This window comes from Tursiops truncatus, chromosome 3, assembly GCF_011762595.2.
Source record: "Tursiops truncatus isolate mTurTru1 chromosome 3, mTurTru1.mat.Y, whole genome shotgun sequence".
NCBI classification, from domain to species: Eukaryota; Metazoa; Chordata; class Mammalia; order Artiodactyla; family Delphinidae; genus Tursiops; species Tursiops truncatus.
The window spans coordinates 159,769,569-159,787,782 of NC_047036.1; the positions used below are offsets into that span (position 1 = coordinate 159,769,569).

At 49.1% G+C, this 18,214-nt stretch overlaps 2 protein-coding genes across 6 annotated transcripts in view; both read left to right on the top strand.

The window, feature by feature from the left end:
* The window catches only part of LOC101336175 (pyroglutamyl-peptidase 1), a 42,221-nt gene extending 25,970 nt beyond the window's left edge, over positions 1-16,251 (top strand). For 2 of the 5 annotated variants that reach the window (XM_033853955.2, XM_033853954.2), the window contains exon 5: positions 2,634-2,968. In XM_033853955.2, coding sequence (XP_033709846.1) covers positions 2,634-2,826 — 193 coding nt within the window. In that variant the 3' untranslated portion in view covers positions 2,827-2,968. Of the gene's footprint in view, positions 1-2,633; positions 6,081-15,177 lie in introns of those variants that run through there. The other 3 variants (XM_073803075.1, XM_033853956.2, XM_073803076.1) reach the window with 3 other exon arrangements.
* The window catches only part of GDF15 (growth differentiation factor 15), a 43,051-nt gene that overhangs the window by 10,820 nt on the left and 14,017 nt on the right, over positions 1-18,214 (top strand). The gene's annotated exons all lie outside the window — the stretch shown is intronic.

Consider the following 18,214-nt stretch of genomic DNA (forward strand, 5'->3'; position numbering starts at 1 on the left):
GCTTCTCTCTAGCTGTGGCGTGTGGGTTTTTTCTTTTCTCTAGTTGTGGCACGTGGGCTCCAGGGCACGTGGGCTCTGTAGTTTGTGGCACTTGGGCTCTTTAGTTGAGGCTTCTGAGCTCAGTGGTTGTGGCGTGCAGGCCCAGTTGCCCCGTGGCATGTGGGATCCCAGTTCCCTGACCAGGGATTGAACCCGTGTCCCCCTCATTGTAAGGCAGACTCATTACCACTGGACCACCAGGGAAGTCCCTTAATTTTTTTTTTATTAAAGTATAGTTGATGTACAATAGTATACGTTACAGATGTACAATACAGTGATTCACAGTTTTTAAAAGTTACACTCCTGGGCTTCCCTGGTGGCGCAGTGGTTAAGAATCCGCCTGCCAATGCAGGGGACACAGGTTCAAGCCCTGGTCTGGGAAGATCCCACATGCCGTGGAGCAACAAAGCCCGTGTACCACAACTACCTAGCCTGTGCTCTAGAGCCTGCGAGCCACAACTACTGAGCCCATGTGCCACAACTACTGAAGCCCACATGCCTAGAGCCCATGCTCCGCAACAAGAGAAGCCACCACAATGAGAAGCCCGCTCAAGGAAGAGTAGCCCCCACTTGCCGCAGCTAGAGAAAGCCTGCACACAGCAACGAAGACCCAAGCAGCCAAAAAGAAATAAATTTATTTTTAAAAAATTATACTCCATTTATAGTTATTATAAAATATTGGCTATATTCCCTGTATTGTACAATATATCCTTGTAGCTTATTTTATACCGAATAGTTTGTACCTCTTAATCCCCTTCTCCTACATTGCCCTGTCCCCCTCCCACCAGTCCTTTTTTTTTTAAAATTTATTTATTTTTGGCTGCATTGGGTCTTCATTTCTGCACGTGGGTTTTCTCCAGTTGCAGCGATCAGGGGCTACTCTTTGGTGCAGTGTGCAGGCTTCTCATTGCGGTGGCTTCTCTTGTTGCGGAGCACGGGCTGCAGGCGCACGGGCTTCAGTATTTGTGGCACGCGGGCTCAGTCTTTTTTTCCAACTAATTTTTTTTTTGTTTTTGGCTGCGCCACACAGCTTGCAGGATCTCAGTTCCCTGACCAGGGATTGAACCCGGGCCCTGTCGGCGTAAACCCGGAACCCTAACCACTAGGCCACTAGGGAACTCTCCTAAAATTAATTTTAAGTTACTCAGATAATTCTAGAGAATATTCTCATACTCTCCTGTTGTGAAAGATTCTCTTGCCCTCTCTCCTCCCCACCGCCCCTCCCCGCCCCAGGGATCCCTCGGTTAAATCAGAGACTTAAATTATGACCCTTCCTACTCACCCACACATATGTTTCCATACATATGTAGGCCATCTGGCGTACTACTTTCGAATTTTGTCCTGTTTCACTTCACTTTCACGTGGATGGGGTTACGTGGTGTGCATTTTCATGAGAGTTCCCTTCGTTGGTTTCACTTGTGGGCATGCGACATGGGTCTTAGCGAGTTCTGTCTTCCTGTGGCTCCACTGCCTGCCTTGTGAACGGCTGCATAGTATTCCACTGTGCAGATGAACCAGAGTTTCTTAAGCCACTCCTCTGTCAGTGGACACTTAGGTGGTGTTTTAGTCTGCTATAACCAAAAAAAAACCCCAGGCTGGGCAGTGTATAAACAACAGAAAGTTACTGCTCACAGCTCTGGAGGCAAGGAAGTTCAGGATCCAGGCACCCTCACGGTGGTGTCCTGATAAAGGCCTTCCTGTAGGTTGCAGACTGCCGACTTCTGGCCGTGTCCTCACAGGGCGGGAGGGGATTTGGGGGGACATTCAGATCCTAGCCGGTTGCTTCCTGTTTTTCTGCTTTTACACATCATGCTGCAGCAGATACCTTGTTCGTCTTTCTCGTGCTCGTGTGCAGATGGCTCCTGAGATAGTCTAAAAACTCAAAACATCAGGTCATAAAGTCTATGCATTTGTAATTTTTAAAAAATTATTATTATTTATTTTTTTTGCGTCACGTGGGCCTCTCACTGTTGTGGCCTCTCCCGTTGCGGAGTGCAGGCTCCGGACGCGCAGGCTCAGCGGCCATGGCTCACGGGCCCAGCCGCTCCCCGGCATGTGGGATCTTCCCGGACCGGGGCACGAACCCGTGTCCCCTGCATCGGCAGGAGGACTCTCAACCACTGCGCCACCAGGGAAGCCCAAAAATTATTTTTGAAAAATTTTATTGAAGTATGGTTCATTCACAATGTTGTGTTAATTTCTGCTGTACAGCAAAGTGATTGAGATATATACATATATATATATATATGTATATATATATTCTGTTTCATATTCTTTTCCATTAAGGTTTATCACAAAATATTGAATATTGCACATTTGTAATTTTTCTAGCCTGCCAGATTGCCCTCCCCTGGGGCAGTTTGTGTCCCAGCCAGCAGCATCTCACACTGCTTCCTTCCCCACATATACCCCAGCACTTGGAGTTATTTATTTATTTATTTATTTGCTGGCCTGGGGAGGGAGAAGCAGTATTCCGTCTTGTGGATGACTGGTGAGGTTGGGGCGGGGGGGGTGTCTTATGATGGATTTCAATGGAACATTCACTCTCTGACCCCGTTTGGTCTCCTTCCCATCCCCCACGCCCTGTGGCTTAGGTACCTCTGCGACTTCGCCTACTATACCTCTCTGTACCAGAGTCACGGCCGCTCAGCTTTTGTTCACGTGCCCCCTCTGGGCAAGCCCTACAATGCAGACCAGCTGGGCCGGGCACTTCAGGCCATCATCGAGGAGATGCTGGACGTCCTAGAGCAGTCAGAAGGCAAACTCAACTGTTGCCACAAACACTGATTGCTGCTCAGGCCTCCCAAGACCTCATTCTGCCAGGGACCCTGAGAGAGACGTCCGCCCTCCGGGGCCTGACCGGGAAGGACGAGCCCATCAGCTGGGGATCTATTTTGGATCAAATATGCCAACTTACACACCTCCTCTCCCTTTTTCTCTGCAAAAGCACTGGTTGATTTGAAGGCCGCAGTGAAGAATTTTTTTCTCTATTTCTCTTTGCATCTGGGGATACAGCTGTGGCGGCCAGGAAGCCGGGAGGTCCTGATTTCTGCAGAGAACCCCGCTCAGGTGTCTCTATCCCGTGATCCCATGGCTGGGGCTACCTGCCATTCTAAGTCTGTGGTGGAGGGATTCCAGAGTTCCCTCCGTCCGTGACTGTTTCTTCCCAAATGTAAACACGTCATGGAGACTCTCTACCCCGATCCATGTCCCAGCAGCCTGGACAGCCCCGGCAAGGGCTGCCTTGGGGCGTGGCATGGCTTTTTTTCTTCTTTCTTATTCTCTTTTTAAAAACAATAGTGCTAGTTTGGGCACCGAGTAATTTATATTCCCTTTGGTTAAAACGCGGGCTTTAGCCAAACATAGAAGTGTCTTTTCTTTTTCCTGGGGTGCAGCCCCTTCAGCCTCCTGCCCTGAACACTGGACCTACAACTTTGTTTTGGGGGTGACATTGAGGTCCCCTTGCTCAGGGCTTGTGGCACTGGGCCTATGGCCGGACCACGGGGAGCGGGGGGTGGCTGTTGCCCCAGGAGACTGAAAGGGTTGGCTGACCCTTTCAACGACCGAGCTGTGAGCTGTACCCACGGGGCCGCTGGGGCCGGGCTGCCGGTGGGAAAGCAGACTCTCATTTCAACATGCACATGACTTTTTTTTTTTTTTTTTTAATGGAAAAGTGCATAGGAGCTGCAAACCTACCCCACATCTGACCTGGATTTTCAGTCTTGGTGCTTGTTTTCCTTAAGGGGAGAGGGCCAAAATGGAGTCTGGGGGCTGAGCTCCATGCGTGCTGGTGTATTTGAGCAGGAGAGCGGTGGGGCAGCCAGCAGGCTTCGTGTAGTTGGTTTTTGGATGCGCCTAGGACACGGTAAACATTTATCTCACTCCCTGGTAAATTTTTATCTCACTCCCTGGTGACTTTGAACTTAGCAGCAGGGTTGAGAGTGACATCTCCCAGGAGGCAACTAAATTCAGCTGGACCCTGGCACCCATCAGAGAGAGGGGGTGGCAGAAGCAACCGTGAGGAAAACACACGTTTTGGAAGTATCCTTCTATTTTTTTGGAGAACGCGCAGTTTTATCGCTTCACCAAGTGTGAAGCGTGCTGTAGTCTGATGCTGTGTTGGATCATGTTGGTGTTTCCCAGCATGCAGCTCTTTTGAAAACAGCTGAGATTTTTGTTTTGTTTCGTTTTCTTAAACATTCGCCCTCTTTCCCTGCTGTTCCGATGCCCAGGGTGGTTGCTGCCTCCGTTGAGCTGCTGTGTCGCTTGGAGACCAGGTTGATAGGTTTCTGAGTGAAATGCATTTTCTGAGTCCTGGGCTTTTTCTGGAGGGGAAAAGTGGGCACAGGTGGGTGACCTGGGGTCAGCATATGGCATATGGTGACGTGGGGTCAGCATATGGTGGGTGTGTACCATGGCCCGCAGGGTAAAATGATCAGGACCTAGCTCCCCTCTCCATGCCAGCCCTCCATCTGCCAGAAATGCCCCCTCCACATCCCTGGTCCGAGTTTGCAGTCTCCTGAGAAATCTGGAGCATAGGATGTCATGGCATCTACTCACTCAGCTGGCTTCTGTGAGCAGAGGTTGTGGCTTTTTGAATGCGGCGGGGGGCTCAAGGCCAGGGGGTCCCCCAGAGGTCTTATGAAGAATGGCATCTGGCTCTAACTAGCTCTGTTCTCTGATCTGTGGGGCTCTGAGGAGGAAATGGACCTAGGCAAGCTGGAGTAGGGAGGGAAGACTGGAAGTGAGCCAGGTTTGAGCTTAGCTGGGTGCCCACGGAACCCAGACACACCATCCCCAAACTCTGCATTTTCATCTTTCTTTTGTCCTCCCTTCTCTTCTCTGTTTAAAGCACCGTGTGGTTTAGCAACTTAGAGACATAATTTATTGTCTGATCATTGTCGAGTGTGTGTGTGTCATTTTTGTGTTCCTGCCATGGTTTTAGATTTCCTCCTCAAGTCAAACCAGAACCCTGTCCTTGTTCATGATACAGAGCACATAGCTCATTTTTGTTTAATCAGATAGCCATTAAACGTTTCACTCGCTCCCTGCCAGCTTTTAAATTTTCCTGTTTTAATTACTTTTTATCATTTTCTTTGGGGCAAACTCAGCCATTCAATCCATGGTATATCTGTCTGCATTTGTTGGGTCCCGGAAAAAAATGTCCTTGTGTGAGAAGAGGGGGGCCAAGTCTCATTCCTTCTGCCTTGTCATTTCAGAGTCTGGGTTGTCGGGGGCACAGAATAGGGAAAGGGATGAGCCTGTGAAGTGGGTGCAGCTTGGCATGTACGGAGGTGAGCAATGCCAGGAGGGGTGGGTGCAGTGAGTGTTAATGGTGGAAGGATGGGCTGAGGGATGTGGCGGGAAGGCTGGTGGGGGAAAAGTGAGAAGTGATGCTGGGGGTGGACTCATAGGAAAGTGGAGGGGGCCTCTCTCTGGTGAGTCCTGTGGAGGGTACTGAGGTGGGGGATGGGGGCAGAGACAGTGATCTGGGCGTCGGGTGATGGCATCTCCTTTAAGGTGCCAGAGCCTCTGCACCTTATAACTTTATTCTTCTCTAAGCCCCTTTGACGCCCCGCTTCCCACCAAAAAGGAGGTCGGTGGTCTGCATATGAGTACGTAGCTCGGAAAAGAAATAAGACGGAGTGGATAGAAAGAAAGGTGGGAAGAAGCAGCAATTCCAGTTGGTGGACTGGGCTTGGTGCCACCTGGCTCACCTGCTCCAATCAAGGAACAGCCAAGGTCTCCTGGCCACTGAGAGAGACAGGGCCGTGGGCAGCAGGGGGTGGTGGGCAGAGGTCATGGCTTCCCAGTCGGTGCCAGGTCTTTGGGGAAAGGTCAGATTGTGATAGTTTCAGCAAGAAAAATAGTTTTCAGCTACCCTGCTCTTTGCTGGCGTGGAAACTTCTAGAACAGAAAGGGCCGGCTCAAGGGGACGACTGGAAAAGGATACTGTTGATGCCTTTTTGTTATCTTAGAAGTTTCTGCCAGGAAGCCGGGCCAGGGGGTGTGCATGTACCCCCACAGGCCTGTTCCCCCGAGGGGTGGCCGGGAGGGGGAAGGGAGCTGCTCGTGGAAATCCACCCACCACACTGGCCTGTTTTTTGCTGCCACTGTCTAGACTGTTGACCTTTGACCTCTTCACCTCTTGGAGTGTCTGAACACAGAAGTCCCCTTCGGGGATGGTGGGACAAAGCCCCATTCTCCTCTGAGGGCCCAGCCTCTGCCCTGAGGCCACTGGAAGCCTTCTCAAGCCTGCAGCCAGCGTGAGGCGCTGATGGTGGTCATACAGGCAGAGGCTGCTGCCTTATTGTCAGGTCATCCCTCGTGGCCAAGAGTCTCATGGCCTCCACAGACTTGTGGGGAGCTAAAAAGGGCTTTGTTTTTATAACCCCAATTAAATTTCCCTTCTCATGGAACAAGTGCCTCCTAAAGGGACCAGGGCTGCCACTGGGAGGAAAAACATCTCCATTTTTGCAGTGAAGAAGTGTGTTAAAGGCCAGGATCCCCCTCAGACCCAGGGCAGAATGGCTGTCGAGGGGAAAGGACATTTGCCCAAAATCCACATCTTGAAAGTTAGTTCTTGGATGGACACTGGGCATACCTGCTACGAGATCCTGTCCTCCAGTTTAGGGGCAGTTGTCACAGCTTGAGTTTCAGGGGTTCCTAGACCCCCAAGGGCTCCAGTCCAGCCCGAGCTGCTCCCCCCACTTAAGACCTTTTTCTCCTCCTCCCTCCCCTCACCCAAGGCTTCCCTTCAGCTGCCCAGAGACCCACAGAAGTGCCTGCCTCTGCAGTACACATGGGGCACAGAGAGGGGACAGGATGGGGAAGAGAGAAGCACCCCCAGGCCCTGGTTCCCCGCCGCCCAGACCGGCCTCACCCAAGCCGTTCGCAGGGGTGGGACCTGGGGCCAGTGGCTTTTGTGTCCTGTACACTTGGAGGAAATCCCAGAGAAAGCCGGTTTGGAATTGGGCTCTGTGCTCTCAAGGCCTGGCTGGATGCCACGGGAGACCCATCTGGATCGTGGGAAACAGAGTTGGCCTTCCTCCTGCTCAGGCGTGTTTCCGGGGCTCCCTTAACATCTCAGGTTTCTATCTTGTCATAAATCTCTCTCTAGGAAAAACCCTTCCCGCTGAAGGTGACCCCATGTTCTGTCCCCAAAGGAGGGTCCAGCCCCTGCAGCTTCGGGGTGGCTTTTCCCTGAACCCTATGAGTGCCTTGTCTGAAAGCGCCGTGTCTGGGACCCCAGGCCGGGCAAGGGTCTGCCAGACTTTGCTGGGGGCTGGACCCTGGGAGACCCCAAACTTGACACCCCAGAAAGCAAATAAAACAGTTGAAATATGCAATTTCTTGTGTGTCTTTGTGAGAAGCTGGCATCCGCCAGGGTCATCCTCAACCTGGGGTCATCAACTGGCAGAGGGGGCCTCAAATCACCAGTATTTCTGTCCTTGGTGCTTGGTGTGTGACCTGGTACTTGGTGTGTGGCCACTGCAATGAGTGTGCTGAGTGGATAATGATGAGAGGATTTCTGTACTGAGTGTTCTACCTCCTACAACTCACTGCCTTGGTTCTGATGCACAGAGAGGTTGAGTAACTTGCCTATGGTCACACAGCAAGCGGGGTGGGGAGTGGGATTTGAATCGTGATCATGCTGACCCCCAGTGTGTGCAGAATTCCCCTGTGGGGGAGATGCTATTACCACCTTTTACAGCTGGGGAAACTGAGTCTCTGTCAGTTGAAGCCCCTTGTCCCAAGGAGAGGAGGGGCGGGAATGTGAACCCAAGCCGGCTACTCTGGACTGAGCAGCTTGAACACCGGAAACAGGATTCGGTCATCCCCCTGTGTCTGTCCTCAGCAGGAATGGGGACACTCCAGAGTCAGTGGCCTTCAAAGAAGAAGGGGCTTCAGCAGTAAGGAAATGGCTTGTTTTGGGGAACATGGGTCCCAGGGGAACGGGTACCCCCTCCAAGTCCCTGAGCCCCCAAGGTCTTTGCACCCCAAGATGAGGTGTCTATAGCACGGTGGTTTTGCTTCTAAGGCTGGCTCTTTCCACGGCCCCGGGGTGTGAGCAGGGTCCCAGGTGTACCATATAGATGCTCCTGTGGTCACTGGAAGGGGCTGTGTCCTTTTTACATGGGGGAATCCTTTTCCCAAATCCTGGAAACCTCCCCTCACCTCCCTGGTTCAACGGGAACCGCCGCCTACCCTTGGCCACGCTGCCCAGAGAGAAACCCCCTGACCTCAACCGTACCCTACAAGTTGCAGACCAAGAAGGATGGCTGTGTGTGGAGGAGATTGGGTGATTCAGGTGGAGGGGATGTGGGAGGGGTAGCAGGGCTGATGGCGCAGGGTCTCAAGGCCTGGCGAGTGGTCTGGGTGTTATTCCAAAGGCTATGAGAAGCTGAGAGGTGGGGGACGATCTGAGGCCCACTTCCCTGAGCCTCCGTTCCCCACACTCATGGGCCTTGTGTGAGAATTCAGTGAGACTCTGCTTTTACAGCTCTGGCACATAGTACTTACTTAATAAGTACAACCACTATTACTTCCTCCTCTAGGAAGCCCTCCTGGCTGTCCAGGTACCTCCTCTGCCTCCCATAGCTGCCTGGTTCCCCCCTACCCTCGTGCCAACATACTCTGGGTAGTAACTGACTAGTTCTGTGGGAGTCCCGGAGGACAGGCAGGTCTGTCTGGGGTCCCCTGTGTCTGTTGCACCCAGAACAGCCCTGGGCACATAATAGGTGTGCAATAAGCTATGGGAGAGAGGAGAGGGGTCGGGGCTGGGTGTTCCATTCTGAGGCCAACAGGGGGCGCAGGGAGGCGCAGGAGCCTCCGGGGAGGGGAAGGGGGATGACACGCCCCTGCAGGCCAGGCGCCTCCTCCAGCTGAGGCCCCCACCCTGCCTGCTCCCTGCCTCTAGAGCCCCATCTCCTCTTGGCTGCTCCAGGAACTTATAAATTACCTACTGTGCACTGGGCTTTGGACTGGGGACACACCAGGAAACCAGCAGCTTCCAGGCTGGGAGTACAGTGCAGGGGTCCCAGCTGTGATGGGGGACAGACAGGCAGCTGAAGGGTCTAAGGTATATTCAGGGAGGCTCATTCAAGGGTAAGCCTTGGCCCCATTCAACAGAGTTTTCCCCCAGCTCTCGCTTGGATGTTCTCGGTCTTAAAGGTGAGGGTCTCAGACAAGAGTCCATCCCATTCCAGGGATCTGCCTGGGCCTCTCTCCACCTCTCACACCCTTGGTGGCTCCCCTTGGCCCACAGGAGCAAGCCAGACTCCTCTGCTGGACATCTGAACCCCTTTTCCCTTGTCTCTGCTGACCCCAGCTTGTCTTTTCTGCCTGGAAGTCCCCCCTCCTCCATCTACACCTAGATAACTCCTATGCATCCCTCAAAACCCAAAGTTTTGGGGGAAGATGCTGAGGTCATCTTGGGACACTCTGAGTGTGACAGGCCTGGGTGGGGGTAAGAAGGGCAAAGCACCACACCGGAAATCCCAAACTAGGCCTTCCTGCACACCCTCTTCAACCTTCCTACTGGCTCCTTCCTGCCCTGGCATCTTGCCACTAGGCAGTCAGCAGTTTCTACAAGGAGTGTCCAGACCTGCCCGGACGTGTCCTGGTCCCCTGGAAGAGAGGAGGGGTGCGTTCAGGCTGTCCCCACCCCCAACACACACACACACACACACACACACACACACACACACACACACACACACTGATGGGGGTGGTGGTGAGAAACAGAAAAACAGAAATGCAGAGAGAACAAAGGAGAGAGAGAGAGGGACTGAGGGAGGCAAAGAGAGAAAACGTGGAAACTTCCTAGCTGTTTTTTCTTCTAAGTTGCCGTGTTTAGGGTGAGGACACCTAGAGGCGGAGAGGGCCCCAGCCAGCCAAGGAGGAGGATTTGGGATGCTGGGTGACTGGGACACCACGCTGTGTGAGTCATGCACAGGGCTGCCCTGTTCTGGGCCTCAGTTTCCCCCAGTGTCAGGGAACTGATTCCCCCAGCCACCTGGCAGGGCCGGGGGTCCACACTCAGCCAGGGCCTAGCGCACAGCAGGTGCTCCGTAAATGCACACCGTGGCCAGTGAAACCATTACGGGAGCAGGCATGCAAACCAGCGTGCTGGAGGGGGTCGTGTGGGGGTGGGAGGTCGGGAGGTTATGGGTTCCGGGCAGTGAGCATGTGGGGCTCCAAGCCTGATGCCTCAGCTGACCCACTTCCTGCCCGGCCTGGGCTGTGCTGGTGACCACCCGCAGCCAGGAATCCGCACAGCCGGTCCCAGGGCCTGAGCTGACCACTTCTGTCCCCCCCTCCGCCTGCAGCCCAGGCCCTGCTGACTCACACTCAGCTGTCCCCATTCTTCCCTCACTGAGCTCTGATTCTGAGAGGTAGGGGCGCTGGCAGAGGCCCAAACCCCGAAGGCAGGGAAGTCACAGCCGGCTGAGAGCATCACGGAAGAGAGAAAATTATACCCCAGGCTTAACTGCCTGAAAAATGAAAACCTGCTCTTGACAAGGAAAAAAAATGAATACTTTTGGGACAGTCCTTTGGAATCAGTCACAATTTCAAACTTTCGGCCACCAAAAAAATCCATCAAGAAATTGAAAAGATAAGCCAGGGACAGAGAGGAGATACCTGCGATGCATTTAACTGACCAAGGAATAGCTTCCAGGACATATGAAGTGCCCCCACTCCACCAGACACACTAGACGGAAAGAAAAAACACCACACAGAAAAATGGGCAGATGGCATTGTTTTTGCCATAACAATGACCACGCACTGGGTCTTACATTTCTGCTTTACAACAGCAGAAATTTATTCTCTCACAGTTCTGGTGGCCAGAAGTCCCAAATCAAAGTGTCAGCAGGGCTGGAGACTGTGAGGGAGAATTGGTCCCAGGCCACTCTCCTGGCTTCTGGTGGCTTCTGGCACTGGTCGACGTCCCTTGGCTTGTGGCTGCATCACTCCAATCTCTGCTTCCATCTTCATGTGTCCTCTTACAAAGTAATCAGTCATTGGATTTAGGGCCCACCCTACTCCAGTATGACCTCATCTTAATGTAAATAATTACATCTACAAAGACCCTCAAGGTCACAATCTGAGGTTCTGGTGGACATGAATTTGGGGACACACTATTCAATGCAGTACAGGCATGAAAAGGCAATTCTGGGAAGATGAACCCAGGACAACCAACAAATAGAAGCTCAATCTAGTCATCAGGGAAAAAAATTCACTGAGATCCCATTTCACTCTTAGGCAGGGGACAGAGTCACTGGTTATGGGCATGGGAATTGGCTTGACCACTCAGAAGAACTATTTGGCCATGCTAACACAGCTGAGGATGGCTGGACCCTCCCTCCTGGTCCTAGTGTGAACCCTAGAGAAACCTACATGTGCATGCCTTCCCAGCAGCATGGTTCATAATAAGAAGGAGCTGGAAACTTGGGAAATATTCAGGTGTGTTCTTACGATGGAGTACTATACAGCAGTGAAAAAGGATGGGCCAGACTTGCAGGCAAAAATCTCCAATCCAGACCCGACTGAAAATAATTGTAACGGTGTGATACCATTTTTATAAAGTTTTTTTAATTTGCATTTTTGTATTGTGGTAAAATATATATAACATACATAGAATTTGCCATTTTAACCATTTTTAAGTGGACTGTTAGTGACATTAAGTACATCTGAAATGTTGAGCATACATATAGTATAACACCGCTATCTACTTCCAAAACTTTCCCATCACCCCCAAACAGAAACTCTGTAACTGTTAAGCAATAATTCCTCATTTCTACCCCCTCTTCCTCCAGCCCCTGGTAACCTAAAATTGACTTCCTGTCTCTATGAATTTGCATATTCTAGACATTTCATACCAGTGGAATCATATAATGTTTGTCCTTCTGTGACTGGCTTATTTCACTCAGCATAATGTTTCAAGGTTCATCCACGTTGTAGCATGGATCAGAACATCATTCTATTTTTATGACTGTGTAATAGTCCCTTGTGTGGATATACCAAATTTTGTTTATCCATTCAGTTATTGGTGGACATTTGCATTGTTTCCACCTTTTGGCTTTTGTGAATAGTGCTGCTGTGTACATTGGTGTACAAGCTTAGTTTGAGCCCCTGCTTTCAATTCTTTTGAATATATATCCAGAAGTGGAGTTGCTGGATCATATGGTCGTTCTGTGTTTAGCTTTGTAAGGAACTACCAAACTGTTTTCCACGGCAGCTGCACCATTTCACATTTCCCCCAGAGGTCCAAGAGGGTTCCAATTTCTCCACACCAACACTTGTTATTTTGCTAATAGCCATGCTAATGGGTATAAAATGGTATCTCAGGACTTCTTTGATGGCGCAATGGTGAAGAATCCCCCTGCCAATGCAGGGACAGGGGTTCCAGCCCTGGTCCAGGAAGATCCCACGTGCTGCGGAGCAACTAAGCACGTGCGCCGCAACTACTGAAGCCCGGGCGCCTAGAGCCCGTGCTCCGCAACGAGGGCCACGGCAATGAGAAGCCTGCGCACCGCTACGAAGAGTAGCCCCCGCTCACCGCAACTAGAGAAAGCCCACGGGCAGCAATGAAGACCCAACGCAGCCATAAACAAACAAACAAATAGATAAATACATTTAAAAAATAAATGAAGTGGTATCTCACCATAGTTTTGATTTGCCGCAACTAGAGAAAGCCCGCATGCAGCAATGAAGACCCAACGCAGCCAAAAATAAATAAATTAAATTAAATTTAAAAAGAAATTGGAGTGATGCCTCTACCAGCCGAGGAACACCAAGGATTGCCGGCAAACACCTGAGGTTAGAAGAGGCAGGGAAGGATTCTTCCCTATAGATCTCAGAAAGAGCGTGGCTCTATCAATACCTTGATTTCAGACTTGTATCCTCCAGAGCTGTGAGAAAATAAATTGCTACTGTTTTAAGCCCACCCCCGCCCCCGGCAAAAAAAAAAAAGAAGAAGAACATGAAAAAGATACGGAGATGTGGAAGGCAAGGCATCCGGGAAGGGGCGCACGGCTTCCATGCCCTCTTGCAGCAAGCACCTGCACGTGTTCACCAGCCCGGAAGCTCTCTGAACCCGGTTCTTTTGGGATCTTTATGGAGGCGTCATCACGTAGGCATGATCAATCATTAACTCCATTTTCAGGCCATCCCCCCTCTCTGGAGAATGGTGGGGGAGGGAGTTTGGCTGAAAATTCCAAACTCCTAATCATGGCTTGGCCCTCCTGGTGACCAGCCCCCATCCAGGGGCCATCCACGAGCCCACCCAGTCCCATCATTACAACGAAAGACACTCCTATCACCCAGGAAATTCCAGAGGCTCTAGGAACTCTGTGTCAGGAACTAGGGTCAAAGACCAAATATTAGAACAAAAGATGCTCCGAGGGTTCTTATCACATAGGAAGTTACAAGGTTTTCAGGAGCTCTGTGCCAGGAACCAGGGGCAGAGACCAATATATATATATTTTTTTTCCTATTATCTCACAGTGTGTAATTTTCTTTTCTTGCAACATATTTACCTGTCATTATTATCAGAGTAATTCTGGCCTCGTTAGAACCGTCACTTCCCCTTCTATTATTTCGAGGAATTAGATAAGAATTGGTATTATTCCATAAATGATTCAGAATTCACCAGTGAAGCCATCTGGTCTTGGACTTCTCTGTTGGAAGGTTTATTATTATTATTATTATTATTATTATTGGTCACACAGCGTGGCATATGGGATCCTAGCTCCCTGACCGAGGATCAAACTCACGTCCCCTGCATTGCAAGCACAGAGTCTTAACCACTGGACCACCAGGGAAATCCTGAAGTTTTTTGGTTCTTTTTGTTTTTTAATTAATTAATTAATTTTTATTTTTGGCTGAGTTGGGTCTTCATGGCTGCTCACAGGCTTTTCTCTAGTTGCGGCGAGCGGGAGGGCTACTCTTCACTGCAGTGCGCGGGCTTCTCATGGCGGTGGCTTCTCTTGCTGCAGAGCACGGGCTCTAGGCGCATGGGCTTCAGTAGTTGTGGCACACAGGCTCAGTAGTTGTGGCTTGTGGGCTTTAGAGTGCAGGCTCAGTAGTTGTGGCGCACGGGCTTAGTTGCTCCACGGCCTGTGGGATCTTCCCGGCCCAGAGCTCGAACCCGTGTCTACTGCATTGGCAGGCAGATTCTTAAGCACTGCGCCACCAGGGAAGTATCTCTATTATTTCTTTATTCTCTATTTAATTTATGTCTGCTCTAATCTTTATGATTTCCTAACTTCTACTACCTTTGATTTTAGTTTACTCCTCTTTTCCTATTCCCTCAAAGTATAAAGTTAGGTTCTTGATAACTTTTAGTATGTTTATAATTGACCAGGACCCTATGGGGCCTTCCTGGGACAGCCCCCCCCACCATGACCCCACCATGTCCTCTGCCTGCCTCTTGTCTGTAGAAGAACATTAGGCTCCTAGGCCTTCTTCAAGCTCCAAAGCATAAATTTAATCAGAGAAGTGAGAAAATGCAGAAAGGAGGGAAAACCGTCAATCAAGACAAAATAATACTAGTTTAGCCGTTAAACAAAGTCAAGAACCTTTAGTTCCATCTCAAGGGCTATAGATAATATTCTGAGCCACATCCTTTGAGTTGTTTTTCAGATACTTGAAACCTCCACCAGGTGGAAAAGGGTAACCATATGCTGCCCACAAGCACGTAGACCTCAGGCCAGTTGGAACCAGAAGGTTGATGATGTTGACTCCCGATTACCTCACCACTGGCCAATCAGAAGAATGTCCATGAGCTGATCACATACCCACAACCCCGCTCCCTCACCTTGTCCTTAAAGACCTTTCCCTGAAAGCCACCAGGGAGTTCAGGTGTTTTGAACACTAGCTACCTGGACACCTTGCTTGGTACCTGCAATAAATGCTGCACTTTCCTTCACTACAACCTGGTGTCAATAGATTGGCTTTACTGCACGTGGGCGAGCAGACCCAAGTTTGGTTTGTTAATGTGTTGTATTTTTGTTTTCATTCATCCCCAAGTATTTTCCAATTTCTTTTGTGATTTCTTCTTTGATCCATCGTTTCTTTAAAAGTGTGTTAGCAGTGTGCTCAGCAGTCCCGTGCATCTGTCTCTTGCTTCAACAGTGTTTGGATGGAACAGACCCAGGGACACCCTTTGCTCCAGCCTCTGACCACCCTCCAACATTTTTTTCCAGTCACAGCCTTCAGAATCAGCCACTCAGTTATCCTCGGTCACCGGGACCAGCCAACACCATTTTTCGAGATTAACTCCTTATTACCGATCAACCATGAGCTCCCAGATTCATCAGAATTATTCCACTGAGGTGGAGGCCGCCATCAACCGCCTGGTCAACATGCATCTGTGGGTCTCCTACACCTACCTCTCTCTGGGCTTCTAGTTTGATCCCGACGACGTGGCTCTGGAGGGCGTGGGCCACTTTTCCCTCGAATTGGCCAAAGAGAAGTGCGAGGGCGCTGAGTGTCTCTTGAAAATGCAAAACCAGCGCGGCGGCCGTGCCCTCTTCCAGGATGTGCAGAAGCCATCTCAGGATGAGTGGGGTAAAACCCAGGACGCTATGGAAGACGCCATTCTCATTGAGAAGAACCTGAACCAGGCCCTTTTGGACCTGCATGCCCTGGGTTCTGCCCATGCAGACCCCCACCTCTGTGACTTCCTGGAGAGCCACTCCCTAGATGAGGGGGTGAAACTCATCAAGAAGATGGGTGCCACCTGACCAACCTCCACAGGATGGCTGGTCCCCAGGCTGGGCTGGGCGAGTATCTCTAGGATGTACTCACCCTCAAGCATGACTAGGAGTCTCTGAAGTCCAGCGGCCTCTGAGGAGCCCCTCTGGCATCAGAGCTTCTGCCTGAAGCCCATCTCTGCAGCCACTAGACAGATTTTTAACCACCCTGGAGCTCTCTCCCAAGCCTTGGACCAAATGGAAACAATAAAACTTTCTGCAGCGGAAAAAAAAAGAGTGTGTTGTTTAATATCCACATATTTGTGAACATAACAGCTTTCCTTCTGTTATTGATTTCCAGCTTTATTCCATTGTAGCTGAAGATGATTTCAGCCTTTTAAAATTTATTGAGAGTACACCTGTAACTTATATAATATTGTACATCAACTATACTTCAATAAAAAATAAAATTAAATAAAGGATGCCAAAAAAAGTACTGAGAGTTGCTTTTTTGCCTAATAGCTGATCTATACTGGAGCATGTTCCATGTGCATTTGATAGAGATGTGTATTGTGGTGTTGGAGTGTTCTATAGATGTCTGTTTGGTCTAGTTGGTTTAGAGAGCTGCTCAATCCTCCATATCTTTAATCTTCTGTCTAGATGTTCTATCCATTATTAAAAGTGGGGTATTGAAGTCTCCAACTGTTATTGTAGAACTATTTACTTCTCCCTTCAAGTCTTAGATACAGCTTTGAGTTACTGTTTAGGGTCCTTTCATTTTAACCAGCAGGACTCCCTTTAGCATTTCTTGCATGGCAAGTATAATGGTAACAAACTCCCTCAACTTTTTTGGCCATGCAGCACAGCTTGTGGGATCTTAGTTCCCCAGCCAGGAACTGAACCTGGGCCCTGGCAGTGAAAGCGCCAAGTCCTAACCACCGGACCACCAGGGAATTCCCTCTCCCTTATTTTTGAAGAATGGTTTTGCTGGATATAGAATTCTTGGTCAACAGTTTTTCTTTCAGCAGTTTAAATATGTCATTTCATTGCCTTCTGGAGTCTAGGGTTTCTGATGAAAAACTGGCTGTTGATCTTATAGAGGATCCCTTGTACTTGATAAATAGCTTTCTCCTAATACTTTCAAGTTTCGCTTTTTCGTCTCTGGCTTTCAACAGTTTGATTACAATGTGTCTCAGTGTGGGTCTGAGTATATTCTACTTGGAGTTCACTGAGCCTCTGAGATGTGTAGATCTGTATCTTTCATCAAATTTGGGAAGTTTTTGGCCATTATTTCTTCAAATATTCTTTCTGCCCTTCTTCTCTCTCTCCTCCTTCTGGGACTCTCATAATATATATGTTGGTCCTCTTGATGGTGTCCTACAGGTCCTTTAGACTCAGTTCACCTTTCTTCATTCTTATTTCTGCTCTTCAGACTTGATAATTTCAATTGTCCTGTCTTCAGGTTTGCTGATTATTTCTTCTACCTGCTCAAATCTTCTGTCGAACACCTCTAGTGAATTTTTCATTTCAGTTATTGTACTTTTCAGATTCAGAATTTCTGTTTGGTTTCTTTTTATAATTTGTGTCTCTTTATTGATAATCTCATTTTGTTCATAAACCATTTTCCTGATTTCCTTCAGTTCTTTTTTCATGTTTTCCTTTCGCTTTTTCTTTTCTTTCTTTTTTCCTTTAGCTTTTGAGCATGTTTAAAATAGTTGTTTTAAAGTTTTTGTTTAGTAGGTCTGATGTCTGGGCTTCCTTAGGGATGATTTCTGTCAATTACTTTTGTTCCTTTGAATGGGCCATTCTTTCATGTTTTTATGTCTTGTGATTTTTTTTTTTGTTGAAAACTAGGCATTTGAATATTATAATGTGGCAAACTCTGGAAATCAGGTTCTATGCCTTCCTGAGGGTTTTGCTGTTTTGATTTTGTTTTTGAATTGTTGAAGGCTGCAGTATTCCTTTTGTTTAGGTACTTTTCCAAACTATTTTTTGCAAAGACTGTATTCCTTTTCATGTGTGGTCACTGATGTCTCTGTCCATTTAGCTCATGTCCGGCTAATGTCTTGACAGAGATTTCCTTGAATGCCAGGAGCTAAAAATGAAAAACCCAAACAAACAAACAAAATCCACATCTCCCAGTGTTTGTAGATGGGTTCTGGGCTGGAACACTCCTTTAACTTTTAGCCAGGTTTGTACTGAGACTAGGGATCAGCCTGAGGTGAAGCTCAGAGTCTTCTCAGTTCTCTTCTGAGCATAAGTCTTGCCCCTGGGTGTGTACATGGATTTCTAAATTCCCTTCATATACACAGGTGCTTTTGAATGTCCTAATTTCCCAAATAATATCCCCCAGCTTTTCCTCTCAGGGTTTAAGTGGTTGATAATATGTTTTGAACGTAACCTTTTGCCCTAAGTGTCTGTATATGTTTGGTTCAGCTTGCAGTGCTTTTGAGCAACACCCACCACTTTTCCAGCCC